Source organism: Nycticebus coucang, chromosome 3, assembly GCF_027406575.1.
Source record: "Nycticebus coucang isolate mNycCou1 chromosome 3, mNycCou1.pri, whole genome shotgun sequence".
NCBI lineage: Eukaryota > Metazoa > Chordata > Mammalia > Primates > Lorisidae > Nycticebus > Nycticebus coucang.
This window is the reverse complement of record NC_069782.1, coordinates 120,241,339-120,263,902: the sequence shown is the minus strand read 5'-3', so window position 1 is coordinate 120,263,902 and position 22,564 is coordinate 120,241,339. Positions and strand designations below refer to the sequence as shown.

Below are 22,564 nucleotides of genomic sequence, written 5' to 3'. Positions count from 1 at the left end.
TTGTCAATCATAGGCCAAAGACTTTTGACATTGAACCTCTTTCCTCTGTCATTTCCCTACAACCTCTTAAAGATTACAATTCGCTGGTTTTTGGAACTTCTCAGAATCTAATCCTGATTCCCAGTGGCAGGCATTCCAATGTTGACAGCCAGCCAGTATGTGTCTGAGTTTTAGTGTGCTAGGTAGATATGCCTGCACTGCATCCATGCCTTCTCTAATCTTGGTTAACAGACCTATTAAGCACCTATGAGACATCTTTTGCTAGTGTCCAGTGTGCTTGCTGCCATTAAATGTGGCACTCAAGATGCCACATAAGATTTCATCTATGACAGTATAATAAGGAGAATTCTGATACTCTTTGCCTCAGACTTCTTTTTATTTCCAAAGTAACCTAAGCTGAACTAGCAAGCTTAGGAGCACATCACACTACTGTTTCACTCTGATCCCAATACCAACTAAAACCAGGGTAACAGAAAACAGGCAAGTGTTAATAATTTTACAGGAACAGCAGGTATAAATTAGGACTGTCCTAGGCACTTTAGGATGAATGGTAATGCCATCTAAAGTCCACAAGACTTGTTCTGGTTTAGCATCTATAAAAGCTTGACTTTATACATATGTTAAATAGTTTTTTGAAGTAAAATGCAGAACTTCATGCCAATATAGTGAATAGTTCTCTCAAGTGGGAATAAGGTCATTACAATCCAGACACAACACATGAGCCCTCAGTATGTAACTGTTTGTATGATAAATAATAGTCTACGTGTAGCAACTTATTCTGAAGTTTAAAATTCAACTGGATGATACCAACTGAACTACTTCTTAACTACAACCAGTTCTAAAAATTACAAAGAGAAGACAAAATAGCAGATCAAAAGTTTAAATTTTTTGTTTTAATAAAGCTTTATCTTCATTTTCTAAAGTTTCAGCATACTTCAACTTTTATCATCTTATGAAATAAGAAATCAGTGGGTCCAGTAGAGGAAGCGAGGAGAAGAGGTACATACACAACGTACAGTCAGCACATACTTGACCACGTACAAAAAACGGGAAAAGAAAACTCACTCTGAGTTGCAATTAACGCAAAAGTTAGTCAAGTTTTGTCGGGTTTTTAAAAAAGCTGTTTTTGGACTGGCTCTGGAGCTCAGAGGTTCCTTTGACAAAATATCAACTTCTAAATACGCTGTTTGCATTTCCTGACAAACTAATTAACATATATTTTTCACATAACAATTCTTTTTTTTTTTTTTTTTTTGGCCGGGGCTGGGTTTGAACCCACCACCTCCGGCATATGGGACCAGCGCCCTACTCCTTGAGCCACAGGCGCCACCCCACATAACAATTCTTAAAAGAGAAATTTTCAACAGAGAAAAGCATGCCCCTCTGGAGAGAAAGGAGTCAGGGAGATTAGAAGTGGCTATCAACATATGCTCAGGGAAGCGGGCAACCTGGTGCACGTATGGAAGACTGAGGCGAGAGAATTACTTAAGCCCAAGAGTTCAAGGCTACATTCCAGCCTGGGTGACAGAGAGAGACCCTGTCTTAAATAAATAAATAAATAAGAGAAAAGATTTGGGCAAGAACATACAGGTATGGATTGAAAGAACTCCTTCAATACTCATTTCTGAAGTGCAGACTATATTCATTGCACAAACTATAGGAAGGAAAGTCTGAAGGGAAGGCAAGAAAGGTTAGAACAGTCTGAGAAAAGATGACTTCAAAGGAACTCTGCAGGGCAGGATAATAAAAATAGATGGCTCAATTATTTGATGAAAAACGACTTGCTTCTAATACAACCATCCAGTTTTATTGGAAGAACTTGCTCACCTCCATGGAGAAGTGCTGCTCGGCAGTTGGTGGACACTGCAGCCTTGGCATCACTTTCAGATAGCCCAAACAGCAACCCTCTGGTGGGGCCGTTAAAGATCTCAACCCAGAGTCAGCCAAGGACATGAGAGTAACACAAACATCTGAAGATGCCAGCTATCCTGGTCTTGTTGGAGACCAGTTAATTCCACAGCAGTCCTTAGCCCAGCTGGAACATACATCTGAGGAGACACTCATTTAACTCTAAAGTTTTACCATATAAAACTATCTCATGCTTAATCTAAAAAACAGAGGGACAAAGCTACCTACAATCTGATGTAATTTGTTTTTTAACTATTAATTGATTGATAAAATTATAGTAAAAGGTTGAGAAAAATATCATGTTAAACAACAATACTGCTTCCTTCAAGTTCCAAATTTGCTAAAAGAAAATTTCACCAACTTCTTAATTCAGAAAAGGATACAAGTTTGCGACATCATACGGCCCTCTGATTTCTAAAGGCTAAAATAAAATAAAAAAATAGATATGAAAGTATTCATAACATTTCCATGACTCATAACATTTGTAGTAGATTAGTAACATACTTATATACCCTCAAATAAGAAAGTTAACTACACAAGTCCTTATAATTTTGATAGGCTTCATAAATCTTTAAAAATATAAAGTAACCCTGAAAAGCATTTTGTAACAGTAAAAAAACTATTTATATAAACAGAATCTAAGCTGAAGAGAATGAGGATGTTATTCCTCAGCAATTACAATAAACAAATGAATAGTTAAAATAGAAAACATGCAATAAACTTTCATTACAAAGTTTGAAACTCTGCAAAGTTTTATAACTTTAAAGGTGAAAACAAAGTACTTCAAGTTAGACTCACCCTTTCTGCAGCACTAGAAACAATTACATTCTACAAAATAGAAAGTGATCAATATTAATCTTAGATAAATATAAAAAAAAGCAATTGAAGAATCTCATAATACAAATAACCAGAAATCACACTTTTAAATTTAAAGCTCAAACACCAACTTGTTTCAAAGATAAGGTAAATAATTAAAGTGAAAAAGGGAAAGATTACATGTCAAACAAAGGCAGCCTATAAAAGGAAACAGAATTCTAAATAAATCTTAGCAAAGATGAATTAAGTTTAAAAAACTAGATAAAAAACGGCACCTGTGGCTCAGTAAGCAGGGCGCCGGCCCCATATGCTGAGGGTGGCGGGTTCAAACCCAGCCCCGGCCAAACTGCAACAAAAAAAAAATAGCCGGGCATTGTGGCGGGCGCCTGTAGTCCCAGCTACTCGGGAGGCTGAGGCTAGAGAATCGCGTAAGCCCAGGAGTTGGAGGTTGCTGTGAGCTGTGTGATGCCACGACACTCTACTGAGGGCGATAAAATGAAACTCTGTCTCTACAAAAAAAAAAAAAAAAAGTCATATCACCTTAATTCAACTCACTGATGACAAACCTTTGTTATTTAGACTACTCTTTTCACAGCATGTAAATTGCAAATTCCTTAACAAAAGATAAAGGCTTTTTCTCTCTTAAACTATTTTTCCCTCGATATTTTTCTTTCCCTTAAAACTTGCAAAGCTCATTGAAATGGGAGAATTTGTTTCTGTGCCTTGAGAACTTTCTACTTGAAGAAAATAAATTAGTTTGACAATTCTCATGTATTAATAATATAATAGGCTGCTAGACATGAAAACATCTAAAATTATAGAACCATACCTTTCCTTTGCAGATCTGCATCAAATTGAGGGCATTGGAAATTGTGTACCTCCTCATTGTAGAATCTTTGATAGCAGGGCTATAGACAAGTTCAAACCCCAGGCCTCGGTCAATTGCCTTCACAGGAAATAAAGAAAATAAATTGTCAAAGATAAACACACACTGTCCTACTTAATTCTCACAGAAGCTGCCCTTCACTTTCCTCCTTCATCCTCTACCACTTACCTCCTGCATGTCAAGATACAATTTAGACAAAGACTGATTCACATCTACACAGCATTATCCACAAGAATAAAACAGATCTACGGCTCAGTTTGACTAACAGAGTTTATCTTAGCTGTGGGGCAGCTGACTTTATATAAATAGGAATTACAAAGAGGCTAAGGAAAGCAAAGTCCCATTGTGGTGGCAGAAGGGCTATTACTATGTGAATTATGAAAAGAAAAACAAAGATGTACTCCCCACACTTAGGATAAACTGTAAGCAAACACAGTTAAACCAAGTAATTTAACTCAAGAATGAAGAAAGATATAATACACCATATCAATAGAAGCAAAAACAAAGACCACATTGTCCTCTCAGTAGATGCAGAAAAAGCATTTGACAAAATTCAGCATCCTTTTCTAACAAGAACACTTAGGAAAACAGGCATAGGGCACATTTCTTAAACTGATTGATACCGTCTATGACAAACCTGCAGCTAACATCATACTGAAAGGACTAAAACTGAAAGTTTTTCCACTTAGAACTGGAACCAGACAAGGATGTCCACTACCACCACTGTTATTCAGCATAGTTCTGGAAGTTCTAGCTAATGCAATCAGGCAAGAGAAGGATATAAAATGGCATCCAAATGGGGGTAGAGGAGGTCAAATTCTTGTTCTTTAATGATGATATTATCTTATACTTAGAAAACCCTAGAGACTGAACCACAAAACTCCTGGAAGTGATTGAAACATATAGTAACATCTCAAGGTATAAAATCAATGTCCACAAATCAGTAGCCTTTGAATATACCAGTAACAGCCAAGTTGAGAAGCAAATCAAGGACACAATTCCCTTCATGGTAGCTTCAAAGAAAATGAAATAGCTAGGAACAGACCTAACAAAAGAGGTGAAAGAGCTTTTCAAAAAGAATTAAGAAACCCTAAGAAAAGAAATTGTAGAAGACATTAACAAATGGAAGAACATACCATTATCTTGTTGAGAAGAATCAATACTGTCAAAATGTCTATTCTACCCAAAACAATCTATAGATTCAATGCAATCCCCATTAAAATACCAACATCATATTTTGAAGAACTGAAAAAAATAGTACTTCGTTTTGTATGGAACCAGAAAAACTCCACATAGCTAAGGCTATTCTTAGTAATAAAAAGAAACACAGTAAACCAAGTAATTTAACTCAAGAATGAAGAAATAAAATACACCATATCAAAGGAAGCAAAAAGGAAGCATCACCCTACCAGACTTCAGGCTAATATTACAAGTCCACAGTAATCAAAACAGCATGGTATTGACACAAAAATAGACACATAGACATATGGAACAGAATAGAAAACCAGGAGACAAAATCAGTCTCTACTTGCCATCTGATCTTTGATAAACCAAACAAAAGCACATAGTGGGGAAAAGAACCCCTATACAACAAATGGTGCTGGAGAACTGGATAACCACATTAAGACTGAAACTCGACCCATACCTTTCACCACTTACAAAAATTGACTCAAGATGAATAAAAGACTTAAATCTAAGACATGAAACGATAAAAATCTTAGAAGAAAGTGTGGGGATAAGTCTTGACAATATTGGACTAGAAAAAGATTTTATGATAAAGACTTCAGCGGCTGTTGCAACAGCAACAAAAATTAACAAATGGGACTTAGTTAAGCTGAAAAGCTTCTGCACAGCTAAAGACACAACAAGTAAAGCAAAAAAGATAACTTTCAGAATGGGCAAAGATATTTGCAGGGTATCAATTTGACAGAGGTTTGATAACTAGAATCTACAGAAAACTCAAATTCATCAACAAAAAGAGAGTAAACAATCCCATCTACCACTAGACAAGAGATATGAACAGAACCTTCTCTGATGAAGACAGACGAAATGGCCAACAAACATTTGAGAATACGCTCATCATCCCTGATTGTCAGAGAAATGCAAATCAAACCCATCCTGAGATATCACCTAAACCCAGTGAGAATTGCCCACATCACAAAGTCTCAAAGCTCCAGATGCTGGTGTAGATATGGAGAGAAGGGAACACTTTTACACTGCTGGCGGGACTGCAAACTAATACAATCTTTCTGGAAGGAAGCATGCAGAATCCTCAAAGAACTCAAATTAGACCTTTTCATTTGATCCTGCAATTCCCATTACTAGACATCTACCCAGAAAAAAAAGAAATCATTTTTATCATAAGGACATTTGCACTAGACTTAGAAGACAGCTCAATTTATAATGGCCAAAATGTAGAAACAACCTAAATACCCACCAACCCAGGAATGGATTAATAAGCTGTGGTATATGTGTACCATGGAATACTATTCAGTTATTAAAAAAGATGGAGACATTACATCTTTTGCATTAACCTGGATAGAGTTGGAAAACATTCTTCTTAGCAAAGTAACCCAAGAAGGGAGAAGAATCCAATGTACTCAATTCTAATATGAAGACAGTAGATGATCTAATACATACCCTCACAAAAGAAAAACCCAAATCCTTCAGGTGGGGGGCAGGGGAATGAGGGAGCTGGGAGCGGGGAGGTGAGAGGGAGTTGGGGGGGTCATGGTGTATGGCACACCTCTTGGGGGTGGGACACAATTATAAGAAGGACTTTAATCTAACAGATGCAATCAGTGTAACCTATCTTTGTACCCTCAATGAATCCCAAATTAAAAAAAAAAATTGGCTCGGTACCTCTAACTCAGTGGTTAAGAGTGCCGGCCACATGCATCGGGGCTGGTGGGTTTAAACCTGGCCAGGGCCTGCTTAACAACAACTACAATAACAACAACAACAAAAAATTGCTGGGAGCCTTTAGTTCCAGCTACTTGGGAGGCTGAGGCAAGAGAACTGCTTAAGCCCAAGAGTTTGAGGTTGCTGTGAGCTGTGATGCCACAGCACTCTACCAAGGGTGACATAGTGAGACTGTCTCCGATAAATAAATAAATAAAATAAAATGAAAAAAAAAGAAATAATGAAGAAAGAGACTAAGATATGAAGAGCTGGAAAAAGCACAAAGAATGGGGGTAACAGGACTTCTCAAGTATGTCATTATTACATATATGTTGAATGAGGGAATAACAGCAGCCATGGCGAACTGAGTGTTGACCATGTGCTGCACTGTGTTGAGAGTCTTATGCACATATTTAACCCTTATAATACCATTAGGCATTGTAGCAGACTGTAAACTGTCCTCACCTTTTTCCTTAGTAATAGAGCCCCAGATTTTTAGCTGGACTTAAGTTTATCCTGTAAAAAATTGGAAGAAGCCTGGGCCCTTGATGATTCTGTTCTGCTCACCAAACAAACTTAGCCTTTCTCATGAGAATAAGAAATTTCATTATTATTTAACGAACTCTTACTACATAGGGATCTATAGATAAGAAATCCTGGAAGATGTGGAAATAGCAATGAAATCGACCACTACATTATTCAGCTTCCCTGATGAGTGTCTCAATTAACTTCATCCATTTGTAACAGACATGTTTTAAGTTCACTGTGTGCAAAGGCTAAGATGGTTCCTCCTTTCTAGAGTTTACAGGTTAGTGGAGAGACCATCAAATAATCATAAAAAATATAAAACTTCAACTGTTGACAAGTGCTATCAAAAAGAAGTTTAAGAGTGAAGGAAAAAAGAAACAAGTAGTTAAACAGGAGAGAAAGGTGCATTTTCAGAGAGTGGGAAGAACACGTGACAGGCTCTGGGGTGGAGCATGGTAGCAGGTAGAGAAGGTCAAAGGCTGGAAAGGAACGAATGAAGGGAAGTCCTGAGGTTGGAGATGAGACCAAAGAGGATGAGGCGGGCCAGCTGTGTAGGTCCTTCAGCTCTGGTAACAGCAAAGGGATTTCTGAAGGATTTTAGCACAGAGGTGATAAGCTGTCACCCAAGTGCAAAAGCGACTCCGGTTGCAGTAACCTTTTGAATGAATAAAGAAAAGATGGTAGGCACAGACCAGGCCGTATGGTGCAAGTCTCTACCTGGCAAATGAGTTTGTTACCCAGAGAATAAGCTGGGACTGGTCCAACTGTGACTGCTGGGGTTTATTCCCGAGTATGTATAGGAAATGGAGAAATGTGTCTTCTTTCAGAACTGGCAGTCCACCTTGATTTAATTCAGGTGTTCCTAAAAGGCACCTTCTCCCTTCCCTTTCTGAACACAGGTTCCCTTTCTTCCATCCCCCAAACGTTCCTTAACTTATCCTTTGGTATTAACAGTTGCAAACCAGGACAAGTGAAAACAAACCATTCCTGACCCCATTGGTATGCAACTTGTTGGCTCCCAGATTTTAGTTTACATTTTCCTATATATCCAGTTCTAGTTTAGTTAGAATTCAAATGCTATTTTCCATCTTGCAACCTTCCTCCTCTCCCATTTTTTGACAATCTTTTCCCACCTCTAATTCTTTATCTTATGTTGATTATTTTTGGAAAGGACATTGTTACGATACTGTTTCTGCCACAGTTAAATGTATACCTATTTTCTATGCCTAGTTTATATATTTCTTGAGAGCTGGCATCACATCTCTCTAACACAAAGTTGCCTTTTACACAAAAAATGTGTAATATATTTATATTTTGAGTGAATAAATAGTAATCCAGGGAAAAGAGGTCATGTGATAATGCTGTTCACTATAAATTATCCATCATAAAGGAAACATTATGGACTTGGCTAAGTGAAATCCCTAGATAAGTGAAAAATCACCTTTAGCTATATTACATGTGTCAACTATCTCCTTGGCTATTTATTTTACCAAAACTCCTAATTAGCGGAAAGGGCTGATTTACAAGTTGTAAAACCACAACACAAGGCAGTAGGATGAAGAAGGGGAGGAATAAAAAATGTAGATGATATACAGGGTTTTGACAACCAGATCCCCAAACATTTCTAACTGACTAAATCTAAATTTCTAGAACCTTGTAGGGACCAGATCAAAATCAAAACTCTTTTGGTGGTGGGTGGTAGGTTGGAGAAGGAAAGAAAAGGACATAATTATCAGCTTAATTATTTTTTAAGAAAAAATTTCTGATTTTGATCTTAGTAGATTAATCAAGCTCACTTTAAAGCTAAGAGAATTCCTGAAAAAGAAAAATTATGTGCTATTGAAAGTTGTGAATATTTCTTTCATAACACCTTATTTTACAATTTTTAGGTAGATAAAATATAGACTAATTATCTGGGATTCTGCTTCTAAGACCATTTTAATGCAAATTCCTTATGTACATCAAATGACTGTTCATTATAGCCTCTTCATAATAGTGCCGGCCTGATTGGCTTTTATTCATTCACAGATTCTGGCATGGGGGATGGCTCACATTTCTTTACTAATGAGACATAAGTCATAAAGATGCTGCCAAGGGCAGGTGTATGAGACTTGAATCCAGAGACACTGGCAATTAAGTTCCAAGTGCTAAGTAAAGCTTTAGAGAAAGAAGAGAATAGGGAATTGATTACTGGGACAATATACTCATTCCCCATTAATTCTTTATTGAATTCAATAAATGGATGACATCCTTTAGATGTATCATTCTTTGAGATAGGTAATTTGTTCACATGATTATAAATCAAAGAAACATAAGGAAACAATAAAAAGTTGTACTTGTCTCTCTGATCTCACCTGCCTCAACCCCTCTGCCAATAATCACTTTTATTAATTTCTTACGTTTTCTTCCAGAGTTTCTTCATGCAAATATAAGCAAATATGGATATATGTTATTTTTTCTCTTTCTTACCCAAGAGATAGTCTGCTACATTCTTGTCCTAACTTGAAAGCTTTTCTATGCCAGCTCCTAACTTCCCTGTTGTTTTGTAGCTGAGTAGTTATGCTGTAGAGGTATAGTATATATTTCACCAAGCCTCTACTGGGAAGACTTTGAGTTGTGTCAATGTATCTGTAGACTAAACAGCAAAGTGGGATTGCTGGATATTAAGGGTTAAACTGTGACTCTAACCATAAAATATATGTCCTAACCCTTCCCCAAAGGCAACTGTATTTGGGAATAGGGTCACCATAGATGCAATTAAGATAGTTAAGATGAGGTCACACTGGAACATGTAGGCCCCTGATCCAACATGACTGAGACCCTTACAAGAAGACAGACGTGAAGACAGAGACACGTGGGGAGAATGCAGCGTGAAGACAAAGCCACGGATCACTGAAGACTCTCATGAAATCACCACAAGCTAAACCAGTGGTTCTCAACCCTCCTAATGCTGCGACCCTTCAACACAGTTCCTTATGTTGTGGTGACCCCCAACCATAAAATTATTTTCATTGCTACTTCATAACTGTAATTTTGCTACTGTTATGAATCGTAATGTAAATATCTGATATGCAGGATGTACTTTCATTGTTACAAAGGGGTCGCGACCCACAGGTTGAGAACCGCTGCGCTAAACAAAGATAAGGAAGGATTCCTCTGTAGATTTTAGAGGAATGGGACCATGCTGAAATCTTAATTTCAGATGTTTAGCCTCCAGAACTGTAAGGCAATACATTTCTGTTGTTTTAAGCCAGTAAATGTATTTATATTTCATAGTTGTTGCCAAATTACTCATCCCCTATAGGGATTGTTCCAATTTATCGGCAAAGTATGAGAATACCTGCTTTCCCACAGCCTTACTACAGAGTGTATTGCTACTGTGCACATTAATGCAATCATGGGGTACAATGTGCTGGTTTTATATACAATTTGAAATGTTTTCATCAAACTGGTTAACATAGCCCTCACAGCATTTTCTTAGTTATTGTGTTAAGACATTTATATTCTACACCTAGTAAATTTCACATGTACCCTTGTAAGTGCACCTTAGGTGTGCTCCCACCAATTACCCTCCCTCCACCCATCCTCCCCTCCCCACCCTCTCTGTCTTTCCCTTCTTCTTGGGCTATAATTTCATAGTAGGGCTGAGTACATTGGATACTTTTTCTTCCATTCTTGAGATATTTTGCTAAGAAGAATATGTTTCAGCTCCACCCATGTAAACATGAAAGAGGTAAAGACTCCATCTTTCTTTAAGGCTGCATAATATTCCATGGTGTACATATACCACAATTTATTAACCCATTTGTGAGTCGACAGGCACTTTGTCTTCTTCCATGATTGATTTTAATGGGAATTTCTATTATGGTAAATTCAAGCATCTTTTTGTATATTTAAGGACTGTTTATATTTCCCTTCTTGTAAAATGTCTTCTTCATATTAATTCATTTTTTGGTTAGGAGCTCCTTCATATATTACAGGGCTTAGCCTTTCTGTCATGAGTGAAAATATTTCCACCAGCTTGTCATTTGCCTTTTAACTTTGTTTCTGGGGGTACTTTTTGTTTGTTTGTGGGCCACACAGAAAATTTTGATACCAGCAAGTTTCCTGGGACCCAGGCAAACACTGGATCAACAAAGGATTCGTCGTAGTTTCCTGAGCAATGAAAAATAAAGCTTACAGCACACTCATACCTAAATCAAACACACACACCCCAATTCCTGGAACCACCTCAGTGCTTCCGACATTATTTACTGGACATTTCAGTGGGCACTAAGAGGACCACAAAGATAGAAAAGGATTAGGGATAAGACAGTGCTGAGGGACATCAGGACGAGTCTAAAACAAAAATAACTCAACAAACTGGAAATCATTACTGAATGGAAATAATGTTGAAATGGAAAAACACTAAAAAAAAAAAAAATCAAAGGGAAGGTAAAGATACATGCTGCATTAAAAAATCCTTCTTAAGCCGGGCGTGGTGGCTCATGCCTGTAATCCTAGCACTCTGGGAGGCTGAAGTGGGAGGGCCACTTGAGCTCAGGAATTCAAGACTTGCCTGAGCAAGAGCAAGAACCCATCTCTAGCAAAAAGAGAAAACTTAGGCAGATACGTCACTCACCTGTAGTTCCAGCTACTCAGGAGGCTGTGGTAGGAGGACTACTTGAGCTCAGGAGTTGGAGGTTACTGTAGCTAGGCTGATGCCAGGGCAACAGAAAGAGATTCTTTCTCCAAAACAAAATATACACACACAGAGATACATACATACACACACACACACACACACACACACTCCTTGAATTCATAAAGCTCCACATTTTAAAATATGAAATTATTCTGGGCTTAACAAAAAGTTCTTCTATAAAGTAACTTTAAATAGCATTTCCCAGTAGGAAATGGCAGATTTGGGATCAAAGCTTGATGTAAATCCCCAGCCAAGCCTTTGAGACAGACGTTTAACTATGTGAGCCACAAACAACCTGAGACTCAATTCTATAATACTGCCTACATATGGAAATAATAAGCTTTTGCTCCACCCCAAAGCTGGTGGGCCACAGCACAGGGGAAAGTGCTCAAACTAGAAAATGCTAAATAATTAGAAGTCATCTGATTATCTAAGAAGAGTGGAATCCAATTTTTATAAAGGCGTCTGTCACAAGATAGAGCTGTGATTACTATACAAGTTACTTAGACTCCAGAAGAGGTTTGTAGATTTTAGAGGGAATTGCTAATTGAAATTATGGTTTCTTAAGCATGTGGTGAAGATGACAACAGGGAAGAGAGCTGCAAGTTACATAAATGGAGTGTTTTGGTGTGCTCAGAGACCACTTTCACAATCCCAACCTTCTGAGCTCAAATTTCTCGCACGGCTTTTGGCCTACAGGTAAAAGACTACCTACCCATCTTAATTCTCCTGCTTTAACACAATAAAAGAAAAGGACCCAAACTCTAACCAAATTAAGATGTATACTGTTTTCCCATGTGCCTAGTAAAATGATTATTATACAGTGAACCTATGGACTTCTCAAACCCACAGACAAGTTTATCCTCAAAGCCCAGGGAGTGTGCAAGGGCCAAGGCTGAAGACTGAACTGCACCCCACACTTGCTGCACGTGCTGTGTGTGCTTTCACAGGAACACTTTCCACACTTTTAATGTCTACACAGAGCTCCATGTCCAAACCAGACATGTTACATATCCATACATACCTGTACAGCAACTATTGTTTACCATGAAGGACAAGCTGGATACCTGATGATTCCAGTTACCTCTCGTTAATAAAAGGGAGGTGAGTAAATTAATAGGCACTGTTCTGCTTCCTGACTGATTCATACTGCAACCTACTTCTATACTAGATGAAGACTAAAAATAATCTCGTGCAGCCTTTCTTCCACTCCATCATCTAGTTTTTATTAAACAACATATGTAAAGTGTTCACACCAGATTTTTTTTTTTTAAAACGACATTCGTTAAACTGCATGACACTCTCAGTTGTCATTTTTTTACTTTTCAGAATTCTTAAATTGGAAAATGTGGGAATTAAGCCAAAAATATCCATGAGACAAAAGCAGCTTTCTTGAACTTCCAGATGGCACTGGGGAGTGGGCTGTCCTGGCCATGTGTCTCCTTATGCCGCCCCAGTGCCCCACTTCCCTCACTGCACATGCTTCCTGCCCGATGCTGACATCCAGCTGATGACTAATAACCAGCAGAATTTGGCTGGGCTCCCCAAACTGTACCCTGACATGCTAAGGTCAACATTTACTCATCCATTTAACACATTTTGAGGGAGGACTCATTACAGGCAAGATATTGGGGTAATTAAAAAAGGAACACAACACAGGTACTGGTCTCTAGAAGCTCATAATCTGGTTTGAACAGTAAGAGATGTTCATAAGAAACCCAATTAAAGCCCTCTCCCAAACGGCCAGTGGGAATCTTAGCATTGCTGTGGGACATGAGGAGTTATGTGCAGGGCATTGCTGTCCATTCCACGGACTTGGCCTGAGTATCAAATGCCACTATTTCCTCCCAACCAAAGACACAGTATTGAATGTGGGCTTATTCAGGCCTTTGCCTCTAGATAAAGGCCTTCCCAGTTCATTAAGGAGAAGAAAAAGATGAAAAAGTTGTAAGCTTAATAGCAATTTGCAGAGTGGCTGTGCTGCCTAACTACTTAGATATTACTGGGATTGGCAATCTGAGGCTGATAAAAGGTTTAGGCAAACTTTGAGAGACAGAGATTGCTATCTCTGTGAGGCCAACAAGATCGTCATAAATTTGGGTACTGTGTTAGTTTGTGGCTTTTATCGTAGGTACCTGGGGTACACCAGAGATCTTATTTGACAGGCAATCAACTAGAATTTTTTAATCCTGTGACCAAAGAGCTAAATGACTTCTTGCTAGTCTTCATATCTCCACATTTGATAAATAAGCTGATGAACATAGACCTACAACTCTAAAATGTGATTCAGTGTTTTTATTTTAGTATTTGTTTATAAGTGCTGCCAACAACATGTGAAACCAATGACTGGAGTTTAGCCAATATTGTTGTTATGTTCAGAAACTGTCTCAATATTTACCAAACAAGAGGTATTTCATATATTTCCCTTTAAATATATGACTATGTATTTTTAGTATTTCTCAAGTACACTTTTAGTAGCATATTTTTAGGGGTAGAACATAAGCCAAATTAAATTTTTTCACACTGGATTTTATCTATCTATCTATCTATCTATATATATATATTTTTTGCAGTTTTTGGCCAGGGCTGGGTTTGAACCCGCCACCTCTGGCATATGGGGCTGGTGCCCTACCCCTTTGAGCCACAGGTACCACCCCACATTGAATTAAATTTTATTTATTTATTTATTTATTTTTGAGGCAGGGCCTTGTTCTGTTGCCCTGGCCAGAGTGCAGTGGCATTGTCATAGCTCACAGCAACCTCAGACTCCTAGGCTCAGGCGATCCTCCTGCTTCAGCCTCCTGGGTAGCTGGAAGTACAGAAGCTCAGCACCACACCAGGCTAATTTTTCTATTTTTAGTAAGGATGGGGTCTTGCTTTTGCTCAGGCTGGACTTGAATTCCTGGCCTCAAGTGATTTTCCTGCTCAGCCTCCCAGAGTGTTAGAATTACAGGCATGAGCCATTGTTAAAATGTCTATATTTCCCAAAGCAATCTACCTATTCAATGCCATTCCTATCAAAATACCAACATTGTACTTTCAAGATTTGGAAAAAATGATTCTGCGTTTTGTATGGAACCGGAAAAAACCCCGTATAGCTAAGGCACTTCTTAGTAATAAAAATAAAGCTGGGGGCATCAGCATACCAGATTTTAGTCTGTACTACAAAGCCATAATGGTCAAGACAGCATGGTACTGGCACAAAAACAGAGACATAGACACTTGGAATCGAATTGAAAACCAAGAAATGAAACTAACATCTTACAACCACCTAATCTTCGATAAATCAAACAAGAACATACCTTGGGGGAAAGACTCCCTATTCAATAAATGGTGTTGGGAGAACTGGATGTCTACATGTAAAAGACTGAAACTGGACCCACACCTTTCCCCACTCACAAAAATTGATTCAAGATGGATAAAGGACTTAAATTTAAGGCATGAAACAATAAAAGTCCTCAAAGAAAGCATAGGAAAAACACTGGAAGATATTGGCCTGGGGAAAGACTTCATGAAGAAGACTGCCATGGCAATTGCAACAACAACAAAAATAAACAAATGGGACTTCATTAAACTGAAAAGCTTCTGTACAGCTAAGGAGACAATAACCAAAGCAAAGAGACAACCTACACAATGGGAAAGGATATTTGCATATTTTCAATCAGACAAAAGCTTGATAACTAGGATCTATAGAGAACTCAAATTAATCCACATGAAAAAAGCCAATAATCCCATGTATCAATGGCCAAGAGACATGAATAGAACTTTCTCTAAAGATGACAGACGAATGGTTAACAAACACATGAAAAAATGTTCATCATCTCTATATATTAGAGAAATGCAAATCAAAACAACCCTGAGATATCATCTAACCCCAGTGAGAATGGCCCACATCACAAAATCTCAAAACTGCAGATGCTGGCGTGGATGTGGAGAGAAGGGAACACTTTTACACTGCTGGTGGGACTGCAAACTAGTACAACCTTTCTGGAAGGAAGTATGGAGAAACCTCAAAGCACTCAAGCTAGACCTCCCATTTGATCCTGCAGTCCCATTACTGGGCATCTACCCAGAAGGAAAAAAATCCTTTTATCATAAGGACACTTGTACTAGACTGTTTATTGCAGCTCAATTTACAATCGCCAAAATGTGGAAACAGCCTAAATGCCCACCAACCCAGGAATGGATTAACAAGCTGTGGTATATGTATACCATGGAATACTATTCAGCCATTAAAAAAAATGGAGACTTTACATCCTTCGTATTAACCTGGATGGAAGTGGAAGACATTATTCTTAGTAAAGCATCACAAGAATGGAGAAGCATGAATCCTATGTACTCAATTTTGATATGAGGACAATTAATGACAATTAAGGTCATGGGGGGGGAAAGCAGAAAGAGGGATGGAGGGAGGGGGGGTGGGGCCTTGGTGTGTGTCACACTTTATGGGGGCAAGACATGATTGCAAGAGGGACTTTACCTAACAATTGCAATCAGTGTAACCTGGCTTATTGTACCCTCAATGAATCCCCAACAATAAAAAAAAAAAAAAAAAAAAAGAATTACAGGCATGAGCCATCAAACCTGGCCCAGGATTAAACTTTTAAATGCTTCTCACTTCTTTTCTTCTTCTTTAACTCCAATATTCTGTCCATTTCTGTTTAGTTCTGGACAGAATATCCTTCCAGTTGGTAAGCTGTGGAATAGTACTTCCTGCCCATGGGGATCCAGACCCATATGGTCTTGCTTATTAATTGATGTTCCTGAGTTCATATATTTCTTCATTCCTGTAGAAAGCCAGATGGTTCCTTAGAAATCTAGTTCTACCCTTCCATTGATAGGAGACCCAGACAGAATGAATGAGTTTCCCCAAATCCAGAGAAATTTGGACTGGAATGCAGACTTCTCAGTGCAAAGCCTATCTCACCACCCCTAGTCAGGGTCTCCTGGAAGCCCAGAACTGGGCAGTCACCCCTTTTAGACAGCCTGTGACCTCTTGGTCAACTGCAGGCGAATTCTTCCCTCGACACCAGAGGAGGGCATCACAGAACTGACGGCACACATAGCTGAGTGTGTTCTCTGCCTACGTAAGATGGCTGCTCTCTGGAACACTACTCCTCCCTGCAGAAGTAACCCTTGGGCTCCAACGTTACTTAGAGCAGGACAGTCTGTACTACATATAAATGGTAATTGTGAGAATTAACTGAAGTGATGCATAATAAACACTTCACATCCAGTGCCTGGTCCAGAATATACAATAAATAAATGTCAGCTCTCAGGATGGCACTGCCTATTTCCACTCCAGGTCTAGCCCTGGCTCTGTCTTCTGGGCCCCCAGGTTCCTTGAAAAAAGATTCACTCACTTTGGCTTCACCATTCTAATGACCTTGCTGCCTGTGTCCCTGGGGTTTGCCAGCCAGGCACCCCGGCTGGCCTTCCCTGGGAATTGGCCCCGACCCCCAGCCTGTTTTCTATGCCTGTGCTTCCTGCTGCCCTGCCACCCTCAGCCCTGGCTGTGCTGGTGGGGATCAGCAGAGCGGGGCTCCCTGGACCAATTTCTTCTCTGGATTACACGCAGTCTAAAGAACCCTCTGAGGGCTTCCCCTCCCCAGCCACCTGGAGGACATCCCTTCTACCCCTCCAGTGGGACCTAGTCCACTTTCAGGGATATATTAGTTTTCTGCTATGACTACTGCCTCAAACTTAGCCATTTAAAACACCCACTTATTAGCTCACAGTTCTGTAGGTAGAAGTCTGGGCACACTGTGACTAGGTCTTCTGCTCAGGATGTCACGAGATACCATCAAGGTGTCAGCTGGCCCGCATTCCCATGTGGAGTTCAGGGTCCTCCATCAAGCTTATATGGCTAGGGCAGAATTAAGTTTCCAGCAATTCAGGGACTGAGGTCCCCATTTCCTTGCTGGCCCTCAGCCTCGGGCACATCACAGCTCCTAGGGGGCTGTTTGCACACCTTGCCAAGTGCACCCTCCATTTTCTTTTTCTTTTTTTGGATTAACACACCAACCAGATCCATTTGTTCCTGATTGTTCCCCCTTAATTCTCAGCATCAAGCCAATTCTTTAGCAGCAAAGGGAAACAAAAATTGACAAAGTTATGATTCTATAGAGACAAAAGAATAGGGGAATTACCCACTTTGAAAAAATTAAAATTTAGTTTTCTAATTCTGACAGGATTGAGTATGTAATTTGCACTTGGTTTGCTAAATCCTTTTTCTCTTTGAATAGTTAAGTTTTTGAAAACAGGAGACTGAGCAGAGTTTCAGAAGCCACTATTCTAAAACAGTATCTTAATGCTTTTTTTTTTTTTCTTGAGACAGTGTGTTGTGGTGTCATCATAGCTCATAGTAACCTCCAACTCTTGGGATTGAGCAATCCTCCTGCTTCAGCCTCTTGAGTAGCTGGGATTATCAGTGCTCACCACAATGCCTGGCTAGTTTTTCTATTTTGAGTAGAGATGCAGTCTTCCTCTTATTCAGGTTGTCTCAAACTCTTGAGCTCAAGTAATCTCCCACCTCGGCCTCCCAGAGTGCTGGGATTATAGATATATCACCATACCCAGTCTTTAACTCTTTCTAGGATCTGGCTGAGCAAAGAAAATAGTTGACAATTGTGCTGACTTTACAGCCACCATAATAGTTACTGGTATGAAATAATACCAGCTTTATGATGGAAATGGAGGGGACTGAGACTTAGATGAAGGCATGACAGATGTTAAGATGAAGGGTAAAGGAAAACAAGAGAAAATTATGTAGAAGGGTAATAATTCTATAGCAGAGGGAGAAACGAAAAAGTTCCCTGAATGCATGGCCACAGTGCTAGTTAACACAGAGGCCTGGCTTTTGTGTGAACCAGCATGCTTCAACAAAGATTTAAGTTTGCACAGACGATGCCAAGGTGATTCCTTGCTCCATTCCCTCCTATCTCACTTTAGCTTACTGGTACCTCAGGGAGCTTCTGTGTTTTTTGTTTTTTTCCTTTACCTTCTTTGCCTGCTACTTTCCTTTAAAGCTCAATGTTCCGACTACAAGCAACCATCATATTAGCTGCCCTCTTTTTATTTTTATTTTTTTTAGAGACAGAGTCTCACTTTGTCACCCACAGTAGAGTGCCATGAAGTCACAGCTCACAGCAACCTCCGGCTCTTGGGCTTAGGTGATTCTCTTGCCTTAGCCTCCCAAGTAGCTGGGACTACAGGCGCCCACCACAATGCCCGGTTATTTTTTGTTGCAGTTTGGCCAGGGCTGGGTTTGAACCTACCACCCTCAGTATATGGGGCTGGCGCCCTACTCACTGAGCCAAAGGTGCCGCCCTAGCTGCCCTCTTAAGAAATATCCTTCATAAATTTTAGTTTCTAAGGCCTTTTAAAAATATCTCAATAGGTAGTGTATTTTTTTAATTTTAAGTTTTCTTTTTCCCTTTATAAAATTCTCTTTTCTTTTTTCCTATCCACCACTCAGTCATAAAAATCCTCTTTTCTAAAACTGCCTATTTCCTCACCTTTGCTTTTCCTTCTAAGAACAGTAGTTTCTTACGTTCCCTTTCCAATTTGCTAATTTACATTTGTAATACTTACCACATTAATAGGGGGTCTTTTGAAGTAAAATGGTAACTTCTCTGTTACAGTTATGCAGACTAAATCCACATCTAAATGTGTGCAAGCAACCTGTCAGGAAGAAATAATAAATAAGGCCAAAAGGAAAATTGGCACAAGAAAGATGGGAGACAGGGTTAAACTTGATATAAAGGAATGTACATGGGTATGGTTGGTTCCATGGGTGTTTTGATAGTTCTGTGTTGACCTGCATCTGATCTTTTACAAGGTCAACTGTTTAGCCACTTCCTTCGGGTTTAACTATAATCCCACCGAAGCAGAGTAAGATGCAGACAGACCTTCACAAAAGACTGGGCCAGGGACCCTCCAACCCATATGGTTTTCTACATATCAATAGGTTGCTGAGTGAGGCTCAGTTTCTGGAATGTTACCTTAGATTATCACAGAAAGAAGAAACCATTCTAAAATCCAAGGAAAAAATAAGCCAAAGGAACGTATGCAGGGTCTACTTATTTCACAAACTAGTTACGGACCACCTCTGTGCCATGCATTCATTGTCCCAGGGCTGTGGCTCCTATCAGTCTACTGGTGGCTAAAGAAACATTAACAGCACTACTGATGGTATTTTGTTCAAATACTAATAGTTGAAGCAGAGCTGTTACAAATCAAATAATAATGAATGCTTTTTTTCAACTTCTAATTTCCTAACTTCCAATTTCCCTTTGTCCTATCACTTCTTGATTAATACTCTGCACTAACTTCTATAGATGTGAAACTGCTTACAAAACAGAGAAGAAAATCAGGATAAACGGAAAACCAGGGAAGAAAAACAGATCCAGGAAAAGGTTATTAGGGTAGAGTGCAAGTCAGAAGACATTACCAAAAGATGGGTATCTGGCTCTGATTTTGTCATTATTTGATTTATCGTGATGGAAGAAGTGCCTGTGGCTCAAGGAGTAAGGCGCTGGCCCTGTATGCCGGAGGAGGTAGGTTCAAACCCGGCCCTGGCCAAAAATCGCAACAACAACAATAAATAAATAAATAAGCCTTACTGACAATGCTAGCATGTACAAGCTTGATAAAAAACTTTGATAATATGATGTTTTCTTTAATGATTCTCTTAGATATTTTGTTAAAGTGAAAATTACCTTTGTGTTGTTTAAACTTTTTACATTATTGGAATGAAGACTACTACTTTGATGTTACTTCCTATCGGATAAAATTAAAATTTTCTAGGTTAAAAAAAAAACAAAAACAAACTTCAAACTGCCAGGATGGCTGTGCTGGTGAACCAAAATAAGTAGCATGTTTCAGAGGAAGGGGCAGAGTAAGGAAGAGAGGTGAAGATGGGGTAATAATACCCTGTAGGATTGGCACCGGCCATTGGCAATGACGACAATATCACATCTTGCCTCTTTTCTTCAGAATCCCCACATCAGCCACTCCCACCCCCAGGGTATTTAGGAAGCAGGTAGTGATCAGAGGCTGCCTGGCTTTATGACATAATATGACAGACATAATAACTCAGTAAGCCTGGGAAGCCATGTTTGCCAGAAATACTTGGCTTATAAAGAATCTGCTCCATCCCAACTACTATAGCTGTCCAACATGAGCCATTGAACATTTGATAAGAATGAATGAAAAAAAAAGCTCTGAATAATAGCTAAAACAAGTTCAGCTTCTGTTCACCATTCTTTAACTAGCAGACTAGCAAAGATCAAAGAATTCAGTAATACACTGCTGACGTGAGAATGAATAAACAGGCACTCATAGGGTCCTTACATCAGTACTGGGTTTTGAAAAACACTTTGGCAATGGCTATAATTTCTAGAGACTCTAGAAATATATTCTATAGCTATCTGCTCTACAAAGGCTCAAGGGCATTAAAGCAGGGACAGTCATTATAACACTTAATCATAAAAGACTTGGCACAATTAAACAGCCCTTGATTTTACTTACTTTAATTCCTTTATATGATAAAATATAACTGCTTAAGGGGAATGAAATACATCTCTAATTAATAATTATAGAACAATTTCCAAATATACTGTCAGGTGAAAAAAAAAGCATGGTGGTAGATAGGGAGAAAAGAGAGAGGGAGAAAGGAAAAATGAAGAAATAGAAGATAAGGTAAATTTTTCTGAAAAGATACACAAGAATTCTTAGTAGTAAGTAGCTGCCTTGGAAGAAAAGACGGAGTTTTTTTTTTTTTTTTTTTTGGCCGGGGCTAGGTTTGAACCCACCACCTCCGGCATATGGGACCAGCGCCCTACTCCTTGAGCCACAGGCGCCGCCCGAAAAGACGGAGTTTTAAGTGAGCAGAAGGCATACTTTTCAATGTAGTGTGTGAACTTATTAGCATGAACATGAACTATTTTTTTAATAAGTCTGTTAAACATTCTCCTCAGAATACAGATAAATTAGATTACTTTTTATTTATGTATTTTTCCTTTCTTTCCCTCTCCTGTATAAAGTGCTAATTAAACAACGGATCTGTATTGGTTTAAGCACATATGTTGTAATAGACTTTTAGATATAAAGAAAGAACAGCTCCACTTGGTCCTCTTCCCCCCCCTTACCCTGAACCCTTTTCAAGGATGTCGTGTTAATATTATGTGACTTGGCATTTTATGATAAATTATTCAAGGGAGACTGAGGCTTACCAAGGAAAAAGAGAGCAACCCATTAATATTAGTTCTCAACCTTGGTGTGTACAAAACTCCCCTGAAGAATTTATTGAAAAAATGTAGATAACCAGTCCCCACCTCCACTGGTTCACTCAGTAAGTAGGGCCTAACAATTTGCATTTTAACAAATAGCTCAGGTAATTCTGAAGTTAGTGGAGCCAGAGCACATCCTGAGAAACACTGGGATTCTCCCTCCTTCCAGACAATCCACAACAGTGCTCTGCAAAGGGAAGGCACAAATTCTAAGAGCAGGAAGAAGATAAAAGATGTTTCCATTTACATTTTAACTCACCCTTAAAATTTTTGTTTTGTGTGTATATTATTTTGTAAAGTACACTGGTATAATGGGACACGCAGATAATTTATAAGAAATATACATCCATTGGGAAGCAGGCTCAACATTTTTTTAAACTGTTGTGTACAACCAAAGCAGCTTGGAGACCACTGTGCTAAATAACCTGAATTCTCTTCACCCTGTTCAGCTGCTTTAAATCCTAAATGGGAAGCTTTTATGCAATTCTCCCCCCTGCCATATTCAACACCTGCATCTGATCCCCTATCCTGAGGAGCCCTGGCCAATGG

General features: G+C 39.0%; 1 protein-coding gene across 5 annotated transcripts in view; it reads right to left on the bottom strand.

Annotated features, from left to right (window-relative positions):
- The window catches only part of RPP30 (ribonuclease P/MRP subunit p30), a 37,631-nt gene that overhangs the window by 5,951 nt on the left and 9,116 nt on the right, over positions 1-22,564 (bottom strand). For 4 of the 5 annotated variants that reach the window (XR_008378792.1, XM_053583898.1, XM_053583899.1 and 1 more), the window contains exons 6-10: positions 19,317-19,406; positions 3,554-3,670; positions 2,707-2,736; positions 2,292-2,329; positions 1,828-1,907 (exon numbers count right to left, since the gene is read on the bottom strand). Coding sequence is in view for 4 of the 5 variants with exons in the window: in XM_053583898.1 (XP_053439873.1) it covers positions 1,828-1,907; positions 2,292-2,329; positions 2,707-2,736; positions 3,554-3,670; positions 19,317-19,406 (355 nt within the window). In the remaining variant the exon portion in view is untranslated. The remainder of the gene's footprint in view (positions 1-1,827; positions 1,908-2,291; positions 2,330-2,706; positions 2,737-3,553; positions 3,671-19,316; positions 19,407-22,564) is intronic. The other variant, XM_053583901.1, reaches the window with a different exon arrangement.